Raw genomic sequence first — 24609 nt, forward strand, 5'->3', positions numbered from 1 at the left:
CTTCCCAGAATGTCTTCCTGGCCAGCCTTACCTCCCCTATGGCTTTACCTGCAGCAGACATTGAGGTTAGACAGGTCTGTCTTCAAATGCTTTCTCTGATACTTGTGTGACTTAGGACATGTTACTTAACATCTGTGAGCTTTGCTTTCTTTATCTGCAAAACAGGGAAAATGACAGCCACCAGTTTCATAGAATTGTTGGGAGAGTTGGATCTGGGTAATGTGTGTAAAACACTCATCTGTAGAATGGGCATAACAATAGTACCAACCTCACCGGGTCATGGGGAGAGTTAATTAAATTAATACACGAAAAGCACTTTCCAAGTGCCTGACGCATGACATTGGCCATTCTGACTTGTTGTTAATGGCCAGTAGGTGATGGTTAGTATGAATTATCCCGAAGCTCCAGAACTTCATACTCCACTGCCTTCTGGACATCCACGTTTATCCAGACACAGGTATCTTTAACGTGTTCAAGACTGAACCTTTCCTCTTCCTCAAACCCTCTCCTCCAGCATTCCTCCTGCTGTAGTAGTTCCCGTACCTGGCTGCACCTTGGAATCACCCAGTAATCTTTACAAAATCCTGATACTGACTCAGTTGGTCTTTGGTGAGAGCTGTGTGGCAGGAGTTTACAAAGCTCCCCAGGTGATTCTAAAGTGCAGCCAAGTTTGGGAACCACTGCCTGCCATTCAGAACCATTAATGTAGATTGCTTTCCCATTTGTTTCCAATGCACCATCCCAACAATTGCTACCTTAGTTGAGGTCCTTATCTCTTCCTTTATGGAATACTGCATCAGCCTCTCCACTGGTCTCCTTGCCGTGAGTCTGTCTCACCTCCAGTCTTTTCTTCTGACTACTTAGGATGTGACCTTTTGAGAACATAAGTCTGCTTGGCTAACTCCTTATTCCTTGCAGTTCAGCCCAGGTGCCGCCTGCCTCCTTGAAGGAACCTGTCCTGACCTGTAGGCTAGCTCCTTGAGCGTATCTATTGCAGTGCATATATGTCGTCTTAGAGCTGTTTACCTGTCTGTCTTCCTGGATGTGACTACTGTATCCTGTTTATCTTTGTATGCTCAGGCCCTCGTGTAGTGCCTCACATATAGTACATACTTGATAAATACATGTTGTATGATTAACACACATGCCCTACAGGAGGAAATTAGTGTTACCTGCCTGTGATCCATGGAGGGCCATGCCAGGGGGCACAGGCTTTCTGTAAAGGGCAAGATGGTGAATGTTGAGCTTCGCGGGCCATACAGGTTCTACTGCGGTTCCTCAGCTCTGCCAGTGTAGGGCAACAGCAGCTACTGGAACGTAAATGAATGAACATGGCCAGATTTGCCCTGAGGGAGGCCAAGCAGGCCATAGTTTGCTGACCTTTGATCTGTACCAAGGCAGAAGAGCCAAAGGAACTGGGCTTTAGTACCTTAATTCCAAGACTGGAAAAGCATAGGGACCAATCTAGCTCAGCTGTAATATCTTACTTCTAGTGTGACTATGACCATACCAGTCTGTTCCTCAAACCCTTCAGCTACCTGTGACTTTCAGGGACATCCATCAGTCCTTTGTGACTTTTATTTATGCTTGTTTCGTTTTGTTTATGATCTGTTCCTGGGCTCGTCTCACCACCCTATCCTGAACTTCTTTTACGCATTCCTCTTAGGCACTGAAACTTTCTCTGAGAAAGAGAAAATTCATGCTGGGCCTCAACTCCTACTAAAGTACATTCCCAGTCTTAATGATGTAATTTTATTTTTCAAGAGTCCATGTCCTCATCTTGAATTCTATGTCAATTTGTACCTGCAAATTTGATATTAGACTTCATGAGTTCAGCAACTTATCTTCTAGTTAATGCTGGCATGCCATATCTTTTTCCATCCTTTTATTTTTAGCCTTTCTGTGTACTAATATTTTCAAGTGTGTCTCTTATTAGCAGCATATAGTTTAAAAAATCCGATCTGATAACCTTTTTAATTGGGCTATTTAGTCCAATTACATTTAATGTAATTATATATGTATATACCCCCCACACATATACATATATATGTTATAGCTGTCATATTTTTGCTTTCTATTTGACCCACTTCTCTGTTTTGTTTTTTTCTCCTTTCTTGACTTCTTTTGGACTCATCAGTATATTTTATTATTCTCCTTTGATCCTCCATTAATCAGTTATAACATTTTTTACTCTCCTTTTAGTCGTTATCCTACATATTACAATATGCATTCTTAATTTGTTAGTCTAATACAGATTACTATTTTTACCATTTCACTGATAGTACTAGAACTTTAGAACATTTAAATTTCATTTGCATCCTCCCACCTTTTGGATTATTGTTTTCATGCATTTTAATTATTTGGATATTTTAAGCCCCACATGACATTGTTTTTTGGGGGTTTTTGTGTTTTTGTTTTCTTTTTTAAAGGGCAGAGTGACTTTTTATTTATTTATTTTTGGCTGCGTCGGGCCTTAGTTGCAGCACATGAGTTCTTCATTTCGGCATGCTGGCTGTCTAGTTGTGGCGCGCAGGGTCAGTAGTTGTGGTGCGCGGGCTTAGTTGCCCTGCGGCACGTGGGATCTTAGTTTCCCAACCAGAGATCGAACCTGCTTCCCCTGCACTGGAAGGCAGATTCTTAACCACTGGACCACCAGGGAAGTCCCCCCACATGACATTGTTATTACTGTTTTGTACAGTTAGCATTACATTTGTATTTACTCACATATTTTACCCTTTACAGTGTTCTTCATTCCTTCTTTCATATCTGGGATTTTCCTTTCTCTTTTTAGTATTTTCTGTGCTGATAATGATCTCTCAATTTTTTGCATGTGAAAACGTCTTTATTTTACTTTCATTTTTGAGGGATGTGTTCTCATTCAAAGAACTCTTCATAGAGTTCTTGGTTGGCAGATCTTTTTGCACTCTGACATGTCACCCATTCTCTTTATGCTTTGATTGTTTCTGTTCAAAAGTCAGCTCTTTGTCTTGTTGCTCCTTGGAAGGTCGAGTGTCTTTCTGTCTGCTTTTGATTTTCCTTATTGTATACTCTGTGCCTGCCAGACACGTGTGTGTATTATAAGAAAAGTTGTATGTGAGGGTAGAATGATTCATTCTTTATAGGATGAGCAAGGCATTTAAAGTCTGTGAAAGAGTTCATGAGGTGAAACAAGGCATGAAAGGGAACCACATTTGAAGCTCAGTAGCCACACGTGCCTCATGGCTGCTGTGTTGCACAGTGTGGGTCTATAGGTTACTTCAAAATCTTGTCTCAGATTTCACCCTTGTCCGGGCAACGTCTGGCAATGCCATACCCACCTTTTCTCCTGAAACTCTTGAACGATTTCATTGTTCTGGTTTTGACTGCTGTCTTCCTTCCTGGCTCCTCTCATTGTACCCCATCCTATGCCATGGGTATCCCCCTGGATTCACCCTGGACCTCTGCTCCCCCTCCCCACGCTATTCCTTGCCTTTATTTACATCCTCTCATCTCAGTTGAGCTCATCTGAAAACACACTCATCTTCCTTCCTTCTTGATCCTTTCTAAACTTAGATCTGCCTCCTCTGCTCTACCTAGTTTCAACCCTGAAACTTCAGAGTCCTCCTTGACAGCTTCTGTCCTGTATCACCCATGGTCCATAAGCTACCAAATCTCGTGGATCCTTGCTTCTTAATGAATCTCAAGGCTGTTTCTTCCATCTCTGACATACACTTAGTCCAGTGCTTCCCGGTCAAGCTCTCTGAAATAGTGTCCGTCCTCCTAGGTCATCCTGCAGATCGTGGCTTGGCATTTGAGACCTTGCATATTTTCACGCTAACCTTCTTTCTTAGCCTTGCTGTCTGCCATTCCACCTCAAGTTCTGTACCACCTAAATGAGTTGGCCAATTTGTCTCCCAGACATGTCATTCACATCTGTTTGGCATCTACAGAAATTCTATCTATGTGTGCATGTGCATGCGCGCGCACACACACACACACACACACACACACACACACACACGACAATCAGGAAATAGATAACTCTCGTCTGCCTTTTCTGTAAAGATTTGTTTCCAATCTAAGAGACTCCCTTCCTCTGGGCTCTGCAGCATTTACTTACTGCGTTACTTTAGTGTAGTTTCATGTATGATTCTTGCTGCGCAACCACATGCTAGCATTTTGAACACTTGGACTGTCAGCACTCTGACTTGTATTCCTGCACATAGTTGGAAATCAAATGACTGCTAGTTGATCATTGCAAAAGTCCTCCCTTGATCTAAACGTTAGCCTTTATATTTTTGTTTTGAAATGTATATACTGAGGTTGGATGTCTTTTATTTGAAACGTTCCGTTATTCATGAGAAAAAATGCCTGTTTTCTAAGATGGAAACTTTAACCTGATAATGTAATACGATGCAGTCCCGTAATTGCAGGGAGAGATGTTATTCGAGAGAGACAGAAGTAAACGTTTCTGTGGATTTTCCTTTAGGTTGACACCGTCAGAATTGTTCACATTCATTCTGTCATCATCTTGCGGCGTTCTGATAAGAGGAAGGATCGAGTGGAAATTTCTCCAGAGCAGCTGTCTGCAGCCTCGACAGAGGCAGAGATATCCTTGCTGGTCGATGAGAAGCTTTTATGTGCTTTGAGGCTTCCGGGTTTCTCTGTTTGCTGCTTAAGCCGATTTCACAGCTTTTCTTCCTCGTGACTCTTTCCCAGTTTTCATATTTACCCCTTAGATCCAGTTGCTTGGTTAATCAGCATTTCTCTCCATTTCTCTTTTTGAGTGGCTTTTATTGGAAGAACTGGACATTTCTAACATTTCTGCTCTTAAATGCCAAAAGATCCCAGGGTCCAACACGATGACAGTGAACTCTCTGGGGAGTCCCCGTCTCCTTCCTCTCCACTCCCCCCTGCCCCGTCTACCCCGACCCCCGCCCCCACAGTTTTTGTAATATCATTTAGCTTCTGGGCCTTTCACTATCTTGGTCTCTCTCCTTTGGAGATTCTCTTTTGAGGCTGCCTCTCAAAGAGAATGCAGTGCTGAGAACTGAATGCAATATTCCATGTTAAATGTAACCAAAGAGCGATCAGTTGGGACATTTGCTTCCTATGATCTGGACTCCATACCTCAACTGTAACAAATTAAACTTGCATCAGCGGTTTTAGTAATTTATCATTCTTTCAGATTAAGTTAATCTTGTAGTCAATTAAAAAGTAACTTTTAAAAGTAGAAAACATGCATGGTACAAACTTTAAAAGGTACAAAAAAGTATACAAAGTAAGTATTTCTCTCTAGCCTCTGTGCCCCAGTTCCCCCACCATCCTTCCCTGGACATAACCAGGGGTATCAGGTTTTCATGTGTCCTTATGGATGAATTCCGTGCATACGGAAACATGTAAGAATATTTTCTTTTTTAAAAAGTATTTAATACATATGGTAGCTATGACATTACCTAACAGTGTATCTAGAGATTTGTCCACATTACTATATAGAGATGTCTCATTCTTATGACTACATAATACAGCCCTGGATGGCTGTGCTGTCCTCATGCAGATGTTTAGGTTATTTGCAGTCTTTTACTGACAGTGCTGCAGCAAATAACCTTGGACGTTGCATTTCACAAATGTGTGCGTGTATCTGTAGAATCAATTCCTAGATGTGAAATTGCCGGGGCAAAGGTTATATGGACTTGCGCCTGTAGCAGTTTGACCAGTTTACCCTCTAGCCATGTGCAAGAGTATCTGTTTCCCCACACCCTTCCAAACATTGTATGTTATCAAAGTTTTGCTTTTGTGCTGCGAGGCCCTGGTAAATCAAAGTTTTTGGTTGTTGCCAACCTGATTGGCAAAAAATTGTATCTTCTTTCTTGCAGTTTTAATTAGCATTTTTCTTGTGAGTAAATTTGATCAGCTTTTAATTTTTAGGAGTCATTTGTATTTTTCTCTGAATTATATGGTTATTTCCTTTGCCCGTTTTTCTATTGATTTGGAAATATTTTTCTTAATAATTTATAGTTTATGTTAAGAAAGCTAGCCTTTTGTGATAAGGATAGTGATTTTTGTCAGCTTTTTCACAGTATGTGTGTGTTTTTTCCCAATCAAATTGTTCTTGTTGCACTTTTAGATAATCATATATATCAATCTCCTCTTACGATGTGTACCTTTTGCATCTTTTTTTAAACTCTTTAGTTTGAAATAATTATAGATTCATGGAAAGTTGCAAAAATAGTATGGGAAGGTCCCTGTACCTTTACACAGTTTCCCCCAAAGGTTACATGTTGCATAACTTATGGTTCAATATGGAAACCAGGAAATTGACATTAATGTGTGTAGTTCTATGCCATTTTGTCATACGTGTAGAGAGATATATATAAAACCACCACAGCAGCCAAGGTGCAGAGCTGTTCCATTACCGTAAAGATCTGCCTCAAGCTTCCCCTGGACAGTCACCCTCACCCCGCACACCTCAAACCATGGGAGCCATGAATCTGTTCTCTGTCTCCTCACTATAGGTTGGATTTTCCCAATTCTCTGCACACCTGGTAATTTTAGATTGGATGCCAGGATTATGATTTTCCCCTGGGGGCTGGATATCTTTGTATTCCTAGACATATTTTTTTAGCTTTGTTCTGGGATGCTGTTAGGTTACCGGGGACAGTGAGACCCTATTGTTACTTGTTTGAAGATTTGCTGCGTGGGACCGGAGGAGCTTTCAGTGTAGGAGTCATTTTTTCCGAGGCCTTCTGAGCCTCCTGCCCAAGGCCGCCTGAAATTGTTAGATTTGCATTCTGGCCAGTGGGGACAGCCCCCAGTCCCTGTCCTGCTTGAGTGCTGGGCAGAGTGACCTTCCATCCTTTCGGGTGGTCCTTTCCCTCGCCTTAGCTGAAGAAATGGGCTTAGGGAAGTTAAGTAACTTCTCTTGGCATTTGAAATTAAAAAAATATATATTTAAAAAGTTTTTGTTGTTGTTGTTGGCTGTGCCACGCAGCATATAGGGTCTTAGTTCCCCAACCAGGGATGGAACCTGTGCCTCCTGCCGTGGAAGTGTGGGGTCCTAACCACTGAACCGCCAGGGAAGTCCCTAAAAAGTATTCTTACACTTAGCTATACAGATAGGACTATTGGGTTTCAATGCAAGTAATTCACAGGAAAATGAACCAGCACTTTATAGTGAATAGCAACAGAAGGGGACAGCTTCTTATCTCCAACCGAGTTCTTATCTCAAGTCAGAGCCTCAGACAGTTACGGTAAATTTTTATTTCCAGAACAAAGGAGAAAATGTTCTTTTGGAGGATATTTCTAGACAAATGGGGAGACTAAACTGGGGGTCTTTGTTCATTTGGTCTCTGAAACCACCCTACTTGCTATTGTTGACACTGGCAGCTTGCCAGAGAGAAATGAAATGAATTTTTTAAATTTTGTACTTTTTCAGGAGTGAGGGTAGGTTGGGCTAGAGGACAGAAGATTACTCAAGTTAATAATGTGACATCCAAAGAATTTAGAAGCTTCTTTTCAGATAGCACAGTGATAAGTATTTGAGTGATCAAATATTAGCTAAATTGGATTAAGAGCATATAACTATATACAATAATGGAAACCAAATGGATTCTATTTAAAAAAAAAGAAATACTTTTGGCTTTAGAAGGGAAGTCTGGGAAATTCTGGGCATTGACCTTTTTTCATTCTTTTGTTGACATTAAATTGTGATAGGTTTATTTTAAACCTCAGGTTGCTTTCTGAGCCTTTATTAGCATCACAAATTGTGTTCCCACAAGTTGAAAATACCTTGACAGACACACAGGTTGGCTGAACTAACTGGCCGCCCCATGAGAGTTGTGGGCTGGTATCATTCCCATCCCCATATAACTGTTTGGCCTTCACATGTCGGTAAGTATTATGGGATTGCAATGTTTTTTGTTCTTAGAAATGAATATCATTTTTCCTTCTCCATTACGTGGGCTGTGGTTATTTTAAATCAAAATTTAAGTATCCTTAAGCAAACGTCCTTATTTTTATTTTGCTGTTTTAAAGGTACTGATTTATGTCATATTGATTATTTTTAATAGAGATAAAATTTTAGCACTCCATTTTGACAGTATTCAGGAAATCAAGACTAAACCCTGACAATTGGCTGGTATCCAAAATAATGATAATAATAATAAATAAACTATAACTGAAAATTGCCGGTTGTGACTATCACTGTCTAGTACACTACCATTTGGAAGAATCAAAGGTGTGAAGGGTGAAATTTATAAAACTGATGTTTACAATCTCTGTTTGACACATATATCATCCTAGCTCTTGGGGCTGTCAACCTACCTCCTCAGCCCTCTAATCAGTATAATGTAACAAGATTGTTTTCTCTCTCTCTCATTTTTTGTTTTTTTTTGGCTGTGTTGGGTCTTCGTTGCTGTGCGCGGGCTTTCTCTAGTTGCGGCGAGTGGGGGCTGCTCTTCATTGCAGTGCGCAGGCTTTTCATTGTGGTGGCTTCTCTCGTGGAGCACGGGCTCTAGGTGCGCGGGCTTCAGTAGTTGAGGCTTGTGGGCTCAGTACTTGTGGCTTATGGGCTCTAGAGCACAGGCTCAGTAGTTGTGGTGCACAGGCTTAGTTGCTCCACGGCATGTGGGATCTTCCCAGACAAAGGCTGGAACCCGTGTCCCCTGCAGTGGCAGGCAGATTCCTAACAATTGCGCCACCAGGGAAGCCCTGTTTTCTTTCTCTTTATCTTTACCCTTTTTCTCTAATCATGGTCACTTTTTGTCTCTATCTGACTCTTTTGAAAGAACTAGAATAACTTTACTTGCGGAAATGAATGTTTCCTCGTCTAACCCGTGACTTAGAGACCTTCCCCCTCATGGCAGTGAGGAGGAAACAGAGGCTCCCATGTGCTGAGTAAGTGGCAGTGCTGAGGTCTGAACCGTATCTGTCTCCCAAGTCTGTAGCATTTGATACTGCAACCACTCTCTACTTCTTGAAACACTTCCCAAATAGTCACGAGGAGTGTGTGGCTCCTAAGAAACTAAGCTGAGGTTCGAGCTGAAATACTTTGTGCAAAACCAGTCAGCTAATAAGTGGCAGAGTCAGTATCTCAGTGGAGGTTTCTGTGAATCAGGGGCCTTGGCATTCTCCAGCGTCTGCTTTGTCTGGTTAAGTGGGAATGCTATTTATGAAAACAGGAAATGGAGGAGGAAGCATAGGTTTGGTGGTGGGGAAAAAGATACATAGTTGAGTTATGTCATACCCATGCAACGATCTTACCCAAATTTTACCTATAGGACGTGGCTTGCAAAAGAAAAAGGGAAGCAATTTAAAAAGCACAGCCTATTTTGTAAATCGCATGTGACTTGGCACTGTTTTTCAGTTACTCTTACATTAACTTTCCTGTCTTTGTAAGTGCGTAGTAAAAGGAGACATGTGCCTGTAGTTATGTTCCTAATCATAAGATCTGCTTGATCCTTTTATAAGAAGGGAAGCACTGCTACGGTGATGTCATGGTGTGTTAATTTATTACCAAAGTTGGTGGGTCAGATCAACCTCCCATGACAAATATAGGCTGTAGTTTTAATTAAGCAGTTTTCTATAACCAGTCATTTTTAAAAATTACATTTCCCCAAACATTCTCTTCTAGAAGTTACATGTCAATACTCCTTAGAATCATTACAAACAAATTTTTTTTGATATTACAATACATTTCTATGCCCTTCTTTAGCAAACTGACATAGATGGAAGCTCTGTTAGGACCAGGGATAGAATAAGTGAAGGCTGAACCAAAATTTTATTGTAATGTGATGGCTATCTCAGGGCTCATATTCTAAAAACACTTGTATGTATAGTCTCTCATTCTTTTAAAATCCTTTATTATGAACTGGGGTCTGTGGTTTCTGTTTCAGGAAAATTTTGAGTCAAGAGTAAATGAAAGAATATGGTGCTCAGACTGTTCTACTTTTACACCAGGAAACGGGAGGTGTGATTCTTTTGTCTCTTCAGACTGTCTGATGCTGAAAGAAAAATTGGCACAGTTGCAAGAAGGTCTCTTGGATGGTCCTCATTTAGACTAAAGTGTATCTTTTGGATTTGGCATTTAGGAGGTAATTTGGAAGTAATTAAGTTACCTCAGGGAAAAATGTAAATCAGGGTAAGGGGCATAGGGTTTGTATTTTAAGTAACGTGATTAGGCCTCATGGAGAAGGTAACAGTTGAGCAAAAACCTGAAGGAAGTGAGAGTTGGCCGTGCAAATATCTTGTGGAAGAGCGTCCCAGGCAGAGAGGAATAGGCAGTGCAAAGGCCCTGAGGAGGAGCATGCCTGGAATATTTGAGGAAAAGCAGGAGAGCCAGTGTGGCTTTGGGAGTAGCAGATTTTGTGGAGGAAATCAAGTGTGTGCTTTTGGACATGTTGAGTTTCAAATGTCTGGTAGGCAAGTGATGCTCACCTAGCCTGGCTTTGGTCTGTGACCAATTCGATAAGGAGCCTACACCAAACATAAATCCTCTGTCGGGAGTCCCCTGGTGGCCTAGTGGTTAGGATTCTGGGCCTTCACTGCTGTGGCCCGGGTTCAATCCCTAGTCAGGGAACTGAGATCCTGCAAGCAGCTTGGCATGGCCAAAAAAAAAAAAAAATCATCTATGTCAACTTAGCATATTGTTTAGTTCAGCTTACATTTTCCTTAAGACTTTGTCAATGAAGGAAGCAGAGCATTAATTTCCATTCCAGCTCAAGCTCTTGTCTCCTTGTGAACGGGTAACAAATAGTTCATGGACCTACTGCCTTGAGGAGCACAGTATTAAGACAACCAAGTCTCAGTGTCAGGTACACAATTGGATATATGATTCGGCAGTTTGGGTAGAAGGCTGGAACTAGAGTTTATTGAGTAGGAGTTGGGAGTGGCCAGTATAGAGATGAGATTTGAAGCCGTGGAACTAAATGAACTCCCCCAGGGAGTACGTGTAGGTGGAGAAGAGAAAATAGCTGAAGACAGAGCCCTGGGCATGCCAATATTTCGAGGATGGAAAGATGGGAAGGATCCAGCAAGAGACTGGAAAAGAAGAGCCAGGAAGTTAAGAGGACAGAGATGAGAAGAGTGGGAATGTGAGGCCAAGTGAAGATAGTGTTTCAAAGAGGGAGCAATCGGGTAAATTGAGAACCAAAAATGCATCATGGGTGATCTTGACAGAAGCACTTTGGGTGGCACAGTATGGATACTAATCCATTTCAGATTCAGCAGTTCATCAACAATGGTTGTGGATGGAACGAAATGTAATGAATTATTATGAAGTACCTCTGATGTGCTAGGCGTTGTGCTAAAAACATCTGGCAACTTTTAAAACACAAAACCCTGAAAAAGTACGGATGATGTTTATCCTTATTTAACTGATGAGGAAATAGGCTTAGAGGTATTAAAAATTTTACCAAGGTCATATAGCAGGTACAGAGATCATTCAAACAGTGCTGTTCATTTTCACCAACTGGTTCAGCCAGTATTTTTCCCATACTCTTTGCTGGGTACTGTTGGGCCCTACTCTTTACTTAGGAATATATTGGGTAGAAGTCCCAGTGCGAAGTATATTTAAGAACATATAGAACAAGCTAACTGGGCATAAGTCACCGGACCAAACCATGCTGTGCACTGTTTTGTTGTAATACCAGATCTTTTGTATCCATAAATAATGGTCTGAGTACTTCATATCTTTAAACTTTGCCTCTGTTCAGTTTTTGGTAATCTTTTAGCTAATCCTTTCAAATGTTACTTGGTGCTTGTCTATGATTTCCTTTTCAAAAATTGTATCACCATTTAGTGAGATTTTGTTTCTGTTCCCTGGAATGTAGTATTTAATTCTATTGTAGTCACTTGTATACAATAGTTTCCTCTGTAATAGTTCTACACTGCCATTCTTTAGTATCAAGTCTAATGTATTCACTTCCCTAGAAGCTGTCCATCAAAAGGCTTATTCTAAGAAATCTGCTGTCTCCTTCGAATGCCTTCCTTTCTTTTGGAGTCCTCCTGGAAGAAATTATCGGTGTTTTGGGGATAATAGGCTTTCCATTTTTTTCTTTCTATGCTACATTTCATAGCAGGGCTAGTTGTGGGCTAGGCAGCCTAGAATTAGTAATAAATTTTATTATTTAATTGCCGACTCCTGTAGTATTTCACTAACCTAGTAAAATGTTTATACTTTGACAATAATATTGTCATTAGGATGTACCCCTGTTCTGCCTTTAGAATCTGAATCCCGCGAGGATTGTATGCTGCTGTTATCTTTATATTTTCATGTCTGGGAGATACAGTTTAACAGCAGATTTTTATTTTTGTTTATTTGCAGATGTTCGTACACAAGCCATGTACCAGATGATGGATCAAGGCTTTGTAGGACTTATATTTTCCTGTTTCATAGAAGATAAAAATACAAAGGTATTGTGTGTGTGTGTGTGTGTGTGTGTGTGTCTATGTGTGTGTGTGTGTGTGCACATGCGCATGCGTGTGTGTATAAACACACAGACACAGAGAATAGAGAAAAATCTTTTTGCAATTTTAATAGGGTGGCCAGGGAAGGTTTCAATCAGGAGGGTCATTGAGTCAGGACCTGAAGAAAGTGAGGGAGCAAGTCTTGTGGATTTCTTGGGGGAAGAGCGTTCCAGGCAGAGGAAATAGCCAGTGAAAAGACCCTGAGGTGAGTGTGGCATGTTTAGGGGACATCGAGGAAGTCAGTGTGGCTGCAGCAGAGTGAGGCAGAACATGACTACATGTCCCAGCTTGCCTCTGTCAGTCCCAGTTCCACCCATTGTCCCAGTCTCCTATTCAGTTAGCACCTTTCCTTCTTGGAAGTGTCCTGGTAACATGGTAACCAGGACATGGTACCATGGTAACTCTTTGCATGGTAACTCATGTGGTCATCCTACAGTGAGGTCTGGAAGATAACTGGGGGTGGGGCTGGGGGGACAGGGAGGGAGGGGGTGCAGAGACCATGGCGTCCGTGAAACCAGTTAGGAAGCAACTGTAGTAATCTAGGAAAGAGATGACGGATGTTTGACCACGGTGGTAGGAGTGGAGGCTAATAACAGTAACAAGTGCTACCATTTATCACGTATTGTATGGCACTTACTCTTTAGGTGTTTTACATAAATATACTCGAACCCTGACAACCACCTGTGAGGATTACTATTATCAATTTTTATGGATAAGCAAACCGAACCTCAGAGAAGTTAAGCAGCTCAATCAATGGCTAGTCTTGCTGTTCTGTTTGAATTTTACGTTCAGATCAAGAGGTTTTACTATGTGTCACTTCAAACAAAAAGAAAATTTAACACTGCAAGTATGAATTTTGCCGATTTACCAAGTTTAGTACATTTACCAAGTTTAGTCCTCTTGTTTAGTACATTAGTTATATTCTCAGAATCTATGTTAATAATGAATATTCTTCATAAAATCACTCTTTTCTGAAAACATTAAAGTTTACTATCTTGAACTTCATACTTCATTTGAAATGCTTCTGGCTTTGTCATCATAAATTTATTGTCATTATAAATAGTTGTTGCATGAGTTTGTCAGCTTCCAAAAAAGGAGTTTGAATGGTCTCATTCTTAGTTTCTTGGTTCTCATGTTTGTGAGCAATTCTCTGCTGTCACATGAGTGGATGTTTGATTGTGGCCATCTCACGTTGACTGAGTATTTTTTTTTTTTTTTTTTTTGCGGTACGCGGGCCTCTCACTGTTGTGGCCTCTCCTGTTGCGGAGCACAGGCTCTGGACGCACAGGCTCAGCGGCCATGGCTCACGGGCCCAGCCGCTCTGTGGCATGTGGGATCTTCCCAGACCGGGTCATGAACCCGTGTCCCGTGCATCGGCAGGCGGACTCTCAACCACTGCGCCACCAGGGAAGCCGTTGACTGAGTATTTGATCCTTCTTACAGGAACTGAGTTATACATAGTCTATCTTTGGAGTCTCTTCTAACCTTCCAGTCCCAGAGGGGCCTTTGAGTTTTAGGTTAGAGTCAACTAAATTGCTATAACTCTTTCAATATTAATCCTCTGTGTGACCTTTCTTTTTTTCTTTTTTCTTTCTTTTTTTAGACTGGACGGGTACTCTACACTTGCTTTCAGTCCATACAGGCCCAAAAGAGCTCAGAGTAAGTATGACAGAGATATATGTATGTATTGGTGGGTTAATCTCCATTCCAGGGAATTGATTGTTTTATTTCATTTTATTTTTCTCATTAGTAAGACACTAAGAATTCTATAGTCTTGCTTATACATGTGAACATCTCTGTGAGGAATTAGAATCTCTTTAGCATCTTGGATATCAGGGATCTAGAAAGCTAGGATCATATAAGCAAGGAGTCTGTTCATTGCAGTTACATCACCACAGCACTGTCCCACATTTCCTTTCCTGCATTATTCTAAACTGAGTTGCACTGTTACTTTCCCTGTCTCTGATGAATTGTAAAACAAAGGCTGAGTGTGCAGAGTCTTATAGATTTGTATAAGCTCTTGTCTTTGTTGTGCCATAAACTTGATTTTAGAATTACAGTATCTCATTTAAATGTTTGCATAGCTTAGTTTCCTCATTTAAGTTCAATTCAACCTAAATTAGCAAATACAGTAACTACTATATGCCAAGCACCATGGTAGGCACCAAGGAGGCAGAGAGAAAGCCAAGTTCATTATCTAATTGGGAGACAGAAACAAAGAATGCCTTAAATTTTTTTCTTATAATATTTGTCAATTTATTATGATAGCATTGTTTGAAACAGCAAAGAATTGGGGAAAATAACAGATGTCTGTCAGTACAGAACTGATTAAATAAATTATGATGCATCTAAATGATGGAATAATATTCAGCTATTAAAAATATGAGGGGAATTCTCTGGCGGTCCAGTGGTTAAGACTCTGTGCTTCCACTGCGACGGGCCCAGGTTCAATCCCTGGTCGGGGAACTAAGATCCCACATGCCGCATGGCGTGACCAAAAAAAATAAGGATGCTTAGTAGTGCTACATAAATATCTCCAAGATACACTGTTAAGTAAAAAAGGCAAGGTACAAGAACAGTCTGTATAGAATGCTACCATTCATATAAGGATATGGAAGAGAAATCTACTCATGACATACCAGTGTACTTGCTTGGAAATACACAGAATATCTGGAAGGAAACATCAGTCACCTCAGCAGAGAGGAAGTAGGAAGGAGGTGTGGAGACTTAATTGTACCTTTACATAGCTTTGGAATGTTGAACCATACACAAGTGTTAATTTTTAAATTTTTCATCAAAGTAATAGATGCACGTGCATAAAAATATCAGATGGCACAGAATTTATGAGAAATACTGTCACTCCTCAGGGGGAACCACTTCTTTCTCCCAATTTTGTTTTTAGTTCTTCTGTTGTTTACCTTGATATCTCTAAATAATATACTTTTGATACTCTTTCTTGATTTACTAATTTTAGATATTAATTATTCTTCTTATTATGTTATCTTGGTCTCACAAATGAGGATTTAGTTCACACCGCCCCATCTCCATTCTGCCCAATGTAGTTATATTACTACTTTTTGTTCTTCTGTTGTTACTTTTCTAATCTTAAAGTTTGCCCCTTTATTTATTCTATCAACAACAGACAATAGACATCTCTTGGCTCCCTAGTGTTACTTGCAGTTTTACCATAAACCTTTATATTTTCACAGTTGCAAAAACCTGTGTTCTATGTTGTAATCACAATTGTGTTTTCTGTGCTTTGTGTACTAGTTGATTCTAAGAATAGAAAACAAAATGTTTATATTGTTATGATTATATAAATATTATTCCATGTACAACCAAGCACTATAAAGTAGTATATTATGATTCCATTTCCTTTCCTGTATAGCTTTTTGCTTTTTCATGGGGTTTTGAATGGCTTTTTTCTCCCTTATTTCTCTGACTTTATCACCTCCCTGAGTTCCAGATTCCTAGGATCGCTCCCTAAAGCCTTCTATCTTCCTGTGCTAATCAGGTCTCAGCTGATGTCTTGGGGCTTTCCTTCATTATTCTCCTGGGTTGGATCCATTGTTGTCTGGATTTCATGTCATTTTTCTTGGTTCACTCTGTCATTTTGCTGTTAAAGGCCGTCTAGTAACTTCCTAAGAAAGGTGTGCATTTGAGCTAAACCTTCTGCATCTGTGCTTGCCTGAAAATGTTTTTATTCTTCATTAATAACCCTAATGGATAAAGAATTCTAAATTGACATTTTCCCCCTCAGAACATTAAAATTGAAAAAGTGACATCAAGAGAGAAAGTGACAAAAGAGAGAGTGACATCAACAAAAATGGCAGAGTAGGAAACTTCAAAAGTCCTCCACAGGGCTTCCCTGGTGGCGCAGTGGTTGAGAGTCCACCTGCCGATGCAGGGGACGCAGGTTCGTGCCCTGGTCCGGGAAGATCCCACATGCCGCGGAGCGGCTGGGCCCGTGAGCCATGGCCGCTGAGCCTGCGCGTCCGGAGCCTGTGTTCCGCAACGGGAGAGGCCACAACAGTGAGAGGCCCGCGTACTGCAAAAAAAAAAAAGTCCTCCACAAAAGCAGTGAATAGCTGGCAAAAACTGTCAGAATCAACTTTATTGGAACTCTAGAAACTAATCAATATTTTATAGCAACCTGGCAAATACTAAATCCAGAAAAAAAAAACACCAGAATCGCAGCATTTAAGTAAATCTCTGTCAAGTCACTAGATGGCTACTAAGCTAACAAGACAAAGACCTCAGTGGCCACATATAACAAAGAATATAGACTATAAAAAATTAGTTCAGGAAAGTCACTAAACACACAAACAAAATCAGATAAAACAAGCGGCAACAATAAACCCTGGGGAGGGGGTGGAATACGATTTCCATAGTTAAAATATTCAAAATGTCCAGTTTTCAGCAACAACAAAAAAGGCATTCACAGAAACAAATTATGGGCTGAAAGCAGGAAAAATAAATTAATAAAAACATTCCTGGAGGAAGCCAAGATGTTGGGCTTACTAGACAAAGACTTTCAATCAGCTATTTAAAATATTTTCAAAAAGCTAAAGGAAATGATATACAAAGAACTAAAGAAAACCATGAGAATGATAGAGAATACCTAATAGAAAATATCAATAAAGAGAGAAATTATAAAAAGGAACCAAATAGGAATTCTAGAACTGAGAAGTACAATAAGGGAAGTGAAAAATTCACTAGGTAGGTTCAACAGCAGGTTTGAGAAGACGAAAGAAAGAATCACCAAACTTCAAGATAGGTGATTTGTATACATTTTCTGCCCCTTTCTCTATCTCATCCTCTACTGGGACTCCTATTATGAGTACACTTAGAGCGTTTTAAGATGTCCCACAGGTCTCAGGCTCTTTATTTTTCTTCATTCTTTCTTTCTTTCTGCTCCTCAGACTGGATAATGTCAATTCACCCAGTCTGAGGAGCTAATTTGAACTAAAGTGTTAATTGTAATTCCAGGGAAACCATTAAGAAAGTAGAGATATATAGTAGAGAGAGAGAAAGGAAGGAAGCAAAACAGTGTACTAGAAAATGTCTTTCTAATACAAAAGGCGGTAAGGAAGAATTGAACAAAAAATGATATAAGACATAGCAATTATAAACATATATGCACCTAACAAAAGGACCCCAAAATATATCACACAAAAATTGACAGAACTGAAGGGAGAGGTAGGCAGTTCAACAATACTAGTGGGAGACTTCAACACTTCACTTTCCTTAAAGGATAGAACAATTAGAAAAAAAATAATGAAACAGAAGACTTGAACAACACTATAAACAAACTATACCTAATAGACACATACAGAATTCTCCACCCAACAATAGCTGAATACACTTCCTTCCCAAGTGCACATAAAACATTCTCTAGGATAAACCACATGTTACTTCACAAAACAGGTCTCAATTTTTGAAGACTGGAATCATACAAAGCATCTTCTACAAAAATGGAATGGAATCTGAAATCAGTTACAGAAAGAAATCTGGAAAATTCACAAATATGTGGAAATTAAAAAACATGCTTTTAAACAGCCAGTGTTTAAGAGAAAGAAGAAATCACAAGATAAATTAGAAAATACTTTGAGACTAATGACAATGAAAACACAACATACCAAGATTTATGGGATGCAGCAAAAGCAGTGCTCAGAGGGGAATTTATAGCTATACATGCCTACTTTAAAAAAGAAATACCTCAAATCAGTATTTAAGGTATTTCTAACTCTACGCTTTAAGGAACTAGAAAAAGAAATGCAAACTAAATTCAAAGCAGTTAGAAGGAAGGAAATAATAGAGTGAAGACAAACAAAATAGGGAATACAGAAACAATAGAATCAAAGAAACCAAAAGTTAGTTCTTTGAAAAGATCAACAAAATTGACATGTCTAGCTAGACTGACAAAAAGATGAGAGAAGAACCAAATAACTAAAATCTGAATTAAAAGTAGGGACATTACTACCAACTTTACAGAAATAAAAATGATTATAAGGTAAAACCAAACAATTGTTAGATAACCTAAATGAAGTGGACAAATTCCTAGAAACACACAAATTGCCAAAACTGGCTCAAAAAGAAATAGAAAACCTGAACAGACCTATAAAAATTAAATAGATTGAATCAGTATGCAAAAACTTCTCAACAAAGAAAACTCCAAGACCAGATGACTACACTGGTTAATTCTGCCACACATTTACAGAAGGATTAACACTAATCCTTCTCAAACTCTCCAAAAATAGAAGAGAATGGAGCACTTCTAACTCATCTTTGAGGCCAGTATTACCCTGATACCAAAGCCAGACAAAGATATCACCAAAAAAAAATATTACAAAGTGATATTCACTATGAATACAGATGCAAAAATCCTCAACAAAATCCTTCCATACTGAATCCAATAGCACATTAAAAGGATTATACACTATGATCAAGTGGGATTTATCCCTGGCATAGAAGTGAGGTTCAACATAAGAAAATCAATTGATTAATATTCCACATTAATAGAATGAAGGAAAAAACCCACGACTGATGCACAAAAAGCAAAATTTCAACATCCTTCCATAATAAAAACACTCAGAAAACTAGGAATCTAGGGAACATTCCTCAACATTTTTGGGCTTTTATGAAAACCCACAGCTAACATTTTACGCAATGGTGAAAAGCTTTCTCCCATAAGATGAGGAACAAGACAAGGATGCCCACTTTCACCACTGTTATTCAATGTTATTGGTAGTTCTAGCCAAAACAATTAGGCAAAAAAAGAAATAAAAGGCATCCAAATTGGAAAGTAAGAAGTAAAACTATGTATTTGCAGATCATGTGTTCCTATATATAGACAATCTGAAAGAAAGCCCCCAAAGCTACTAGAGTTGATAAATGAGTTCAGCAAGGTTGCAGTGTTCAAAATCAGTGCACAAAATCAGTGTGTATTTCTACACACCAGCAATGAACAATGTAAAAAATAAAACTAAAAAATCCAATTACGACAGCATACAAAATAATAAAATACCTAGGAAAAAATTTAACCAAGAATGGGAAAGACTTGTAAAGTTAAAACTAGAATACATTGGTGAAAGAAAAAACACCTAAATAAATCAAAAGATATCCCTTGCTCATGGATTGGAAGACCCAATATTGTTAAGATGACAGTACTTCCCAAAGATTCAATAAAATCTGTATTAAAATTCCAATGGCCCTTTTTACAAAAATGGAAAAGATGATCCTAAAATTCATAAGGAATTGCAAGGTGCCCTGAATAGTGAAAATAATATCGAGAAAGAAGAATAAAGTTGGAGGAATCACACTTCCAGATTTCAGAACTTACTACAAAGCTTCACTAACCAAAACTTTGTGGACCTGGCATAAGCAGAGACACAGAGACCAATGGAATAAAATTGAGAGTCCACAAATAAACCTGCATATCTGTGGCCAACTGATTTTCAACAAGGGTGCTGAGGTCGTTCAATGAGGAAAGAAGAGTCTGTTCAACAAGTGGTGCTGGGACAACTGGTTATCCACATACACTATATATAAAAATTAACTCAAAATAGATCAATGACCTAAATAGAAGAGCTAAAACTATAAAATGCTTATAAGAAAACATAGGGGTAAATCTTCATGATGTTGGATTTGGTAATGGAATCTTAGATATGACACCAAAAGCATGAATAACAAAAGAAAGCAGATAAATTGGATTTCATGAAAACTAAAATCTTTTGGGCTTCCCTGGGGGCTCAGTGGTTAAGAATCCACCTGCCAATGTGGGGACACAGGTTCAAGCACTGGTCCGAGAAGATCCCACATGCCGCGGAGCAACTGGGCCCGTGAGCCACAACCACTGAGCCTGTGCTCTAGAGCCCGCGAGCCACAGCTCCTGAAGCCCATGCACCTAGAGCCCATGCTCCACAACAAGAGAAGCCACCGCAATGAGAAGCCTGCACACCACAACGAAGAGTAGCCCCCACTTGCTGCAGCTAGAGAAAGCCCGTGCGCAGCAACAAAGACCCAACACAGCCAAAAATAAATAAATAAATTTATTTAAAAAAAAACCAGACACTAAAATCTTTTCTGCATCAAAAGACATTACCAAGAAAGTGCAAGGACAACCTACAGACTAGGAGAAAATATATGCAAATCTTAATATCTGAATGGGTCTAGTATCCAGAATATATAAGGATCTCTTGCAGCTCAGCAACTAAATGACAACTCAATTTAAAAATGGGCACAGTACTTGAATAGACATTTCTCCAAAGAAGATGTACAAAAGGCCAACAAGCACACGAAAAGATGCTCAACATCATTAGTCATTTGGAAAATGCAAATCAAAACTAACAAGATACCACCTTATATTCACTGAGCTGACCATAATTTTAAAAATGGAGAATAACAAGTGTTGACAAAGATGTGGAGAAATTGGAACCTACAGACATTGTTGGTGGGGAATGTAAAATGGTGAGACTGCTGTGGAAAACAGTTTTTTGGGGGGAGGTTTTTCATATGAGAATTCATATGACCTAGCAACTCTATTCCTAGGTATATACCAAAAAGAATTGAAAACAGGTACTCAAACACTTGTACATGAATATTCGTAGCAGCACTGTTCACAGTAGCCAAGAGTTGGAAACAACCCAAATGTCCATCAACTGATGAATGGATAAACAAAATTTAGTATATCCATTGAATTGGACTATCACTCATAAAAAACGAATGAGGTACTGAAACATACTATGATGTGGAGGAATCTTGAAAACATTATGCTAAGTAAAAGAAGCCAAACAAAAAAACAGGTCACATATTGTATGATTTCATTTATATGAAGTATCTAGAATAGAGACAGAAAGCAGATTGGTGGTTGGCATGGTTTGGCCAGAAATGGGGAGCAGGATGGGGAGCAGCTGCTTTAATTGATACGGGGTTTTACTTTGGGGTGATGAAAATGTTTTAGAACTAGATAGGGGTTGTGGTCCTACAACATTGTAAATGTACTAAGTTCTACTGAATTGTTCCCTAGTTAAAATGGTTAATTATATTTTATGTGAATTTCACCTCAATTTTTAAAAATGGGCAAAAGACTTGAGTAGACATTTCTCCAAGGAAGATACACAAATGGCCAATAAACACAAAAACAGCTGCCCAACATCAGTAGTCTTTAGGGAAATGCAAATAAAACCGTAATGAGATACTGTTCTCACCAACTAGGATGGCTGTACTTTTTTTTTTTTTAAAGGAAAATAACGTGTTGCTGAGGATGTGGAGAAAACGAACCTTGACCCATTGTAGGGGGGAATCTAGAATGGTTCAGATGCTGTGAAAAAGTTTGGTGATTCCTCAGAAATGCATACATTGAATGACCATATGACCTAGCAATTCCACTCCTAGGTATGTAGCAGAGACAGTTGAAAACAGGTGTTCAAACAAAAACGTGTACTTGAATATTCATACCAGCATTGTCCATAAATAGACAAAGAGCAGAACTAACCCAAATGACCATCAGCTGATAAGTGAATAAACAAGATGTAGTGTATGTAGCCATACAATGGAATTTTCTGTCATAAAGGGAAATGAAGTACTGATAACTGCTGTAATCCTGAATACATGCTAAGTGAAAGAAGCCTGATGCAAAAGGCCACATGTGGTATGAAATGTCCAGGATAGACAAGTCTGTAGAGACAAAAATTAGAGGAGAGAGGTAAACTGGGAGTATATTAGTTTGCTAGGGCTGCCATAAAAAATACCACCAAGTGGCTTAAACAACAGAAATTTATCTACTCACAGTTCTGGATGCAGTAAGTCTAAGATCAAGGTGCTGGCAGATTTGGTTTCTTCTGAGACCTCTTCCTGGCTTGCAGATGGCTGCCTTCTCACTGTGTCCTCACATGGACTTTCCTCTCTACATGTGCATCCCTGGGGTCATTTTGCATGTCCAAATTTCTCCTTCTTATAAGGGCACCAGTCAGATTGGATTTGCGTCCAACCTTAACAGCCTCATTTTACTTTAATCACCTCTTCAAAGGCCCTGTCTCCAAATACAGTCACATTCTGAGGTACTGGGGCTTAGGGTTTCAACATACGCATTTGGGGGGAGACACAATTCAGACCATAACAGGAAGCGACTGCTTAATAGGTATGGGCTTTCTTTTTGGGGTGATGAAAATATTACAGTATTAGGTAACAGTAATGGTTGCACAACATTGTGAATGTACAAGTCCCTGAATCACACACTGTAAAATGGTTAAAGTGGTGAATTTTACGTTCTCTGAATTTTACCTGAAAAAGAAGTCCTTAGAAGTAGAGCTTGGTGCTGAAAAGTCCCCTCTCCCCACTTCTAACTTTGTGCTGGAAGTCTTAGTTCAATAAAGCAAGAAATAAAAGGCATATAGACTGGAAAAAAACTAATCCTCATTTGCATAAGACATGGTTATCTGCACAGAAAATCCCAAAGAATCTATAAAGAAATTCCTAGAACTAATAAGTGAGTTAAGTGATGTCACAGGATGCAATGTCAACACAAAAAAGCAATATTTCTTGCTTGTAGATTTTTTGATGATGGCCATTCTGACCCGTGTGAGATGATACCTGATTGTAGTTTTGATTTGCATTTCTCTAATGATAGTGATGTTGAGCATCCTTTCACGTGTTTGTTGGCAATCTGTATATCTTCTTTGGAGAAATGTCTATTTAGGTCTTCTGCTCATTTTTGGATTGGGTTGGTTGTTTTTTTGATATTGAGCTGCATGAACTGCTTGTCAGTTTTGGAGATTAATCCTTTGTCAGTTGCTTCGCTTGCAAATATTTTCTCCCATTCTAAGGGTTGTCCTTTGGTCTTGTTTATGGTCTCCTTTGCTGTGCAAAAGCTTTGAAGTTTCATTAGGTCCCATTTGTTTATTTTTGTTTTTATTTCCATTTCTCTAGGAGGTGGGTCAAAAAGGATCTTGCTGAGATTTATGTCATAGAGTGTTCTGCCTATGTTTTTTCCTCTAAGAGTTTTATAGTGTCTGGCCTTACATTTAGGTCTTTAATCCATTTTGAGTTTATTTTTGTGTGTGGTGTTAGGGAGTGTTCTAATTTCATTCTTTTACATGTAGCTCTCCAGTTTTCCCAGCACCACTTATGGAAGAGGCTGTCTTTTCTCCATTGTATATTCTTGCCTCCTTTATCAAAGATAAGGTGACCATATGTGTGTGGGTTTATCTCTGGGCTTTCTATCCTGTTCTATTGATCTATATTTCTGTTTTTGTGCCAGTACCATATTGTCTTGATGGAGAACAGTATGGAGGTTCCTTAAAAAACTAAAAATAGAACTACCATACGATCCAGCAATCCTACTAGTGGGCATATACCCCAAGAAAACCATAATTCAAAAAGAGTCATGTACCACAATGTTCATTGTAGGACTATTTACAATAGCCAGGACATGGAAGCAACCTAAGTGTCCATTGACAGATGAATGGATAAAGAAGATGTGGCACATATACACAATGGAATATTACTGAGCCATAAAAAGAAACCAAACTGAGTTATTTGTAGTGAAGTGGATGGACCTAGAGTCTGTCATACAGAGTGAAGTAAGTCAGAAAGAGAAAACCAAATACCGTATGCTAACACATATATATGGAATCTAAAAAAAAAAGGTTCTGAAGAACCTAGGGGCAGGACAGGAATAAAGATGCAGATGTAGAGAATGGACTTGAGGACATGGGGAGGGGGAAGGGTAAGCTGGGACGAAGGGAGAGAGTAGTATGGACATATGTACACTACTAAATGTAAAATAGATAGCTAGTGAGAAGCAGCCGCATAGCACAGGGAGATCAGCTTGGTCCTTTGTGACCACGTAGAGGGGTGGGATAGGGAGGGTGGGAGGGAAACGCAAGAGGGAGGGGATATGGGGATATATGTATAAATAAAGCTGATTCACTTTGTTATACAGCAGAAACTAACACAACATTGTAAAGCAATTATACTCCAATAAAGATTTTTTTAAAAAAGCAATATTTCTAAATGCCAGCAATAGAAAATTGGAAACAACATTTTAACACAGTACTACAAAAAATGAAACAGGTGTAAATTTATCAAAATCTATCAAATCTATATGCTGAAAACCACAGAACATTGATGAAAGAAATCAAAGAAAACCTAATTAAATGGAAA

General features: G+C 39.2%; 1 protein-coding gene across 5 annotated transcripts in view; it reads left to right on the forward strand.

Moving 5' to 3' along the window:
- The window catches only part of BRCC3 (BRCA1/BRCA2-containing complex subunit 3), a 76434-nt gene that overhangs the window by 3082 nt on the left and 48743 nt on the right, over positions 1-24609 (forward strand). For 4 of the 5 annotated variants that reach the window (XM_079911783.1, XM_079911786.1, XM_079911785.1 and 1 more), the window contains 4 exons: positions 4469-4588; positions 7782-7869; positions 12302-12390; positions 14048-14103. In XM_079911783.1, coding sequence (XP_079767909.1) covers positions 4469-4588; positions 7782-7869; positions 12302-12390; positions 14048-14103 — 353 coding nt within the window. The remainder of the gene's footprint in view (positions 1-4468; positions 4589-7781; positions 7870-12301; positions 12391-14047; positions 14104-24609) is intronic. The other variant, XM_079911784.1, reaches the window with a different exon arrangement.

This window comes from Stenella coeruleoalba, assembly GCF_951394435.1.
Source record: "Stenella coeruleoalba genome assembly, chromosome: X".
In the NCBI taxonomy this organism is placed as follows: domain Eukaryota; kingdom Metazoa; phylum Chordata; class Mammalia; order Artiodactyla; family Delphinidae; genus Stenella; species Stenella coeruleoalba.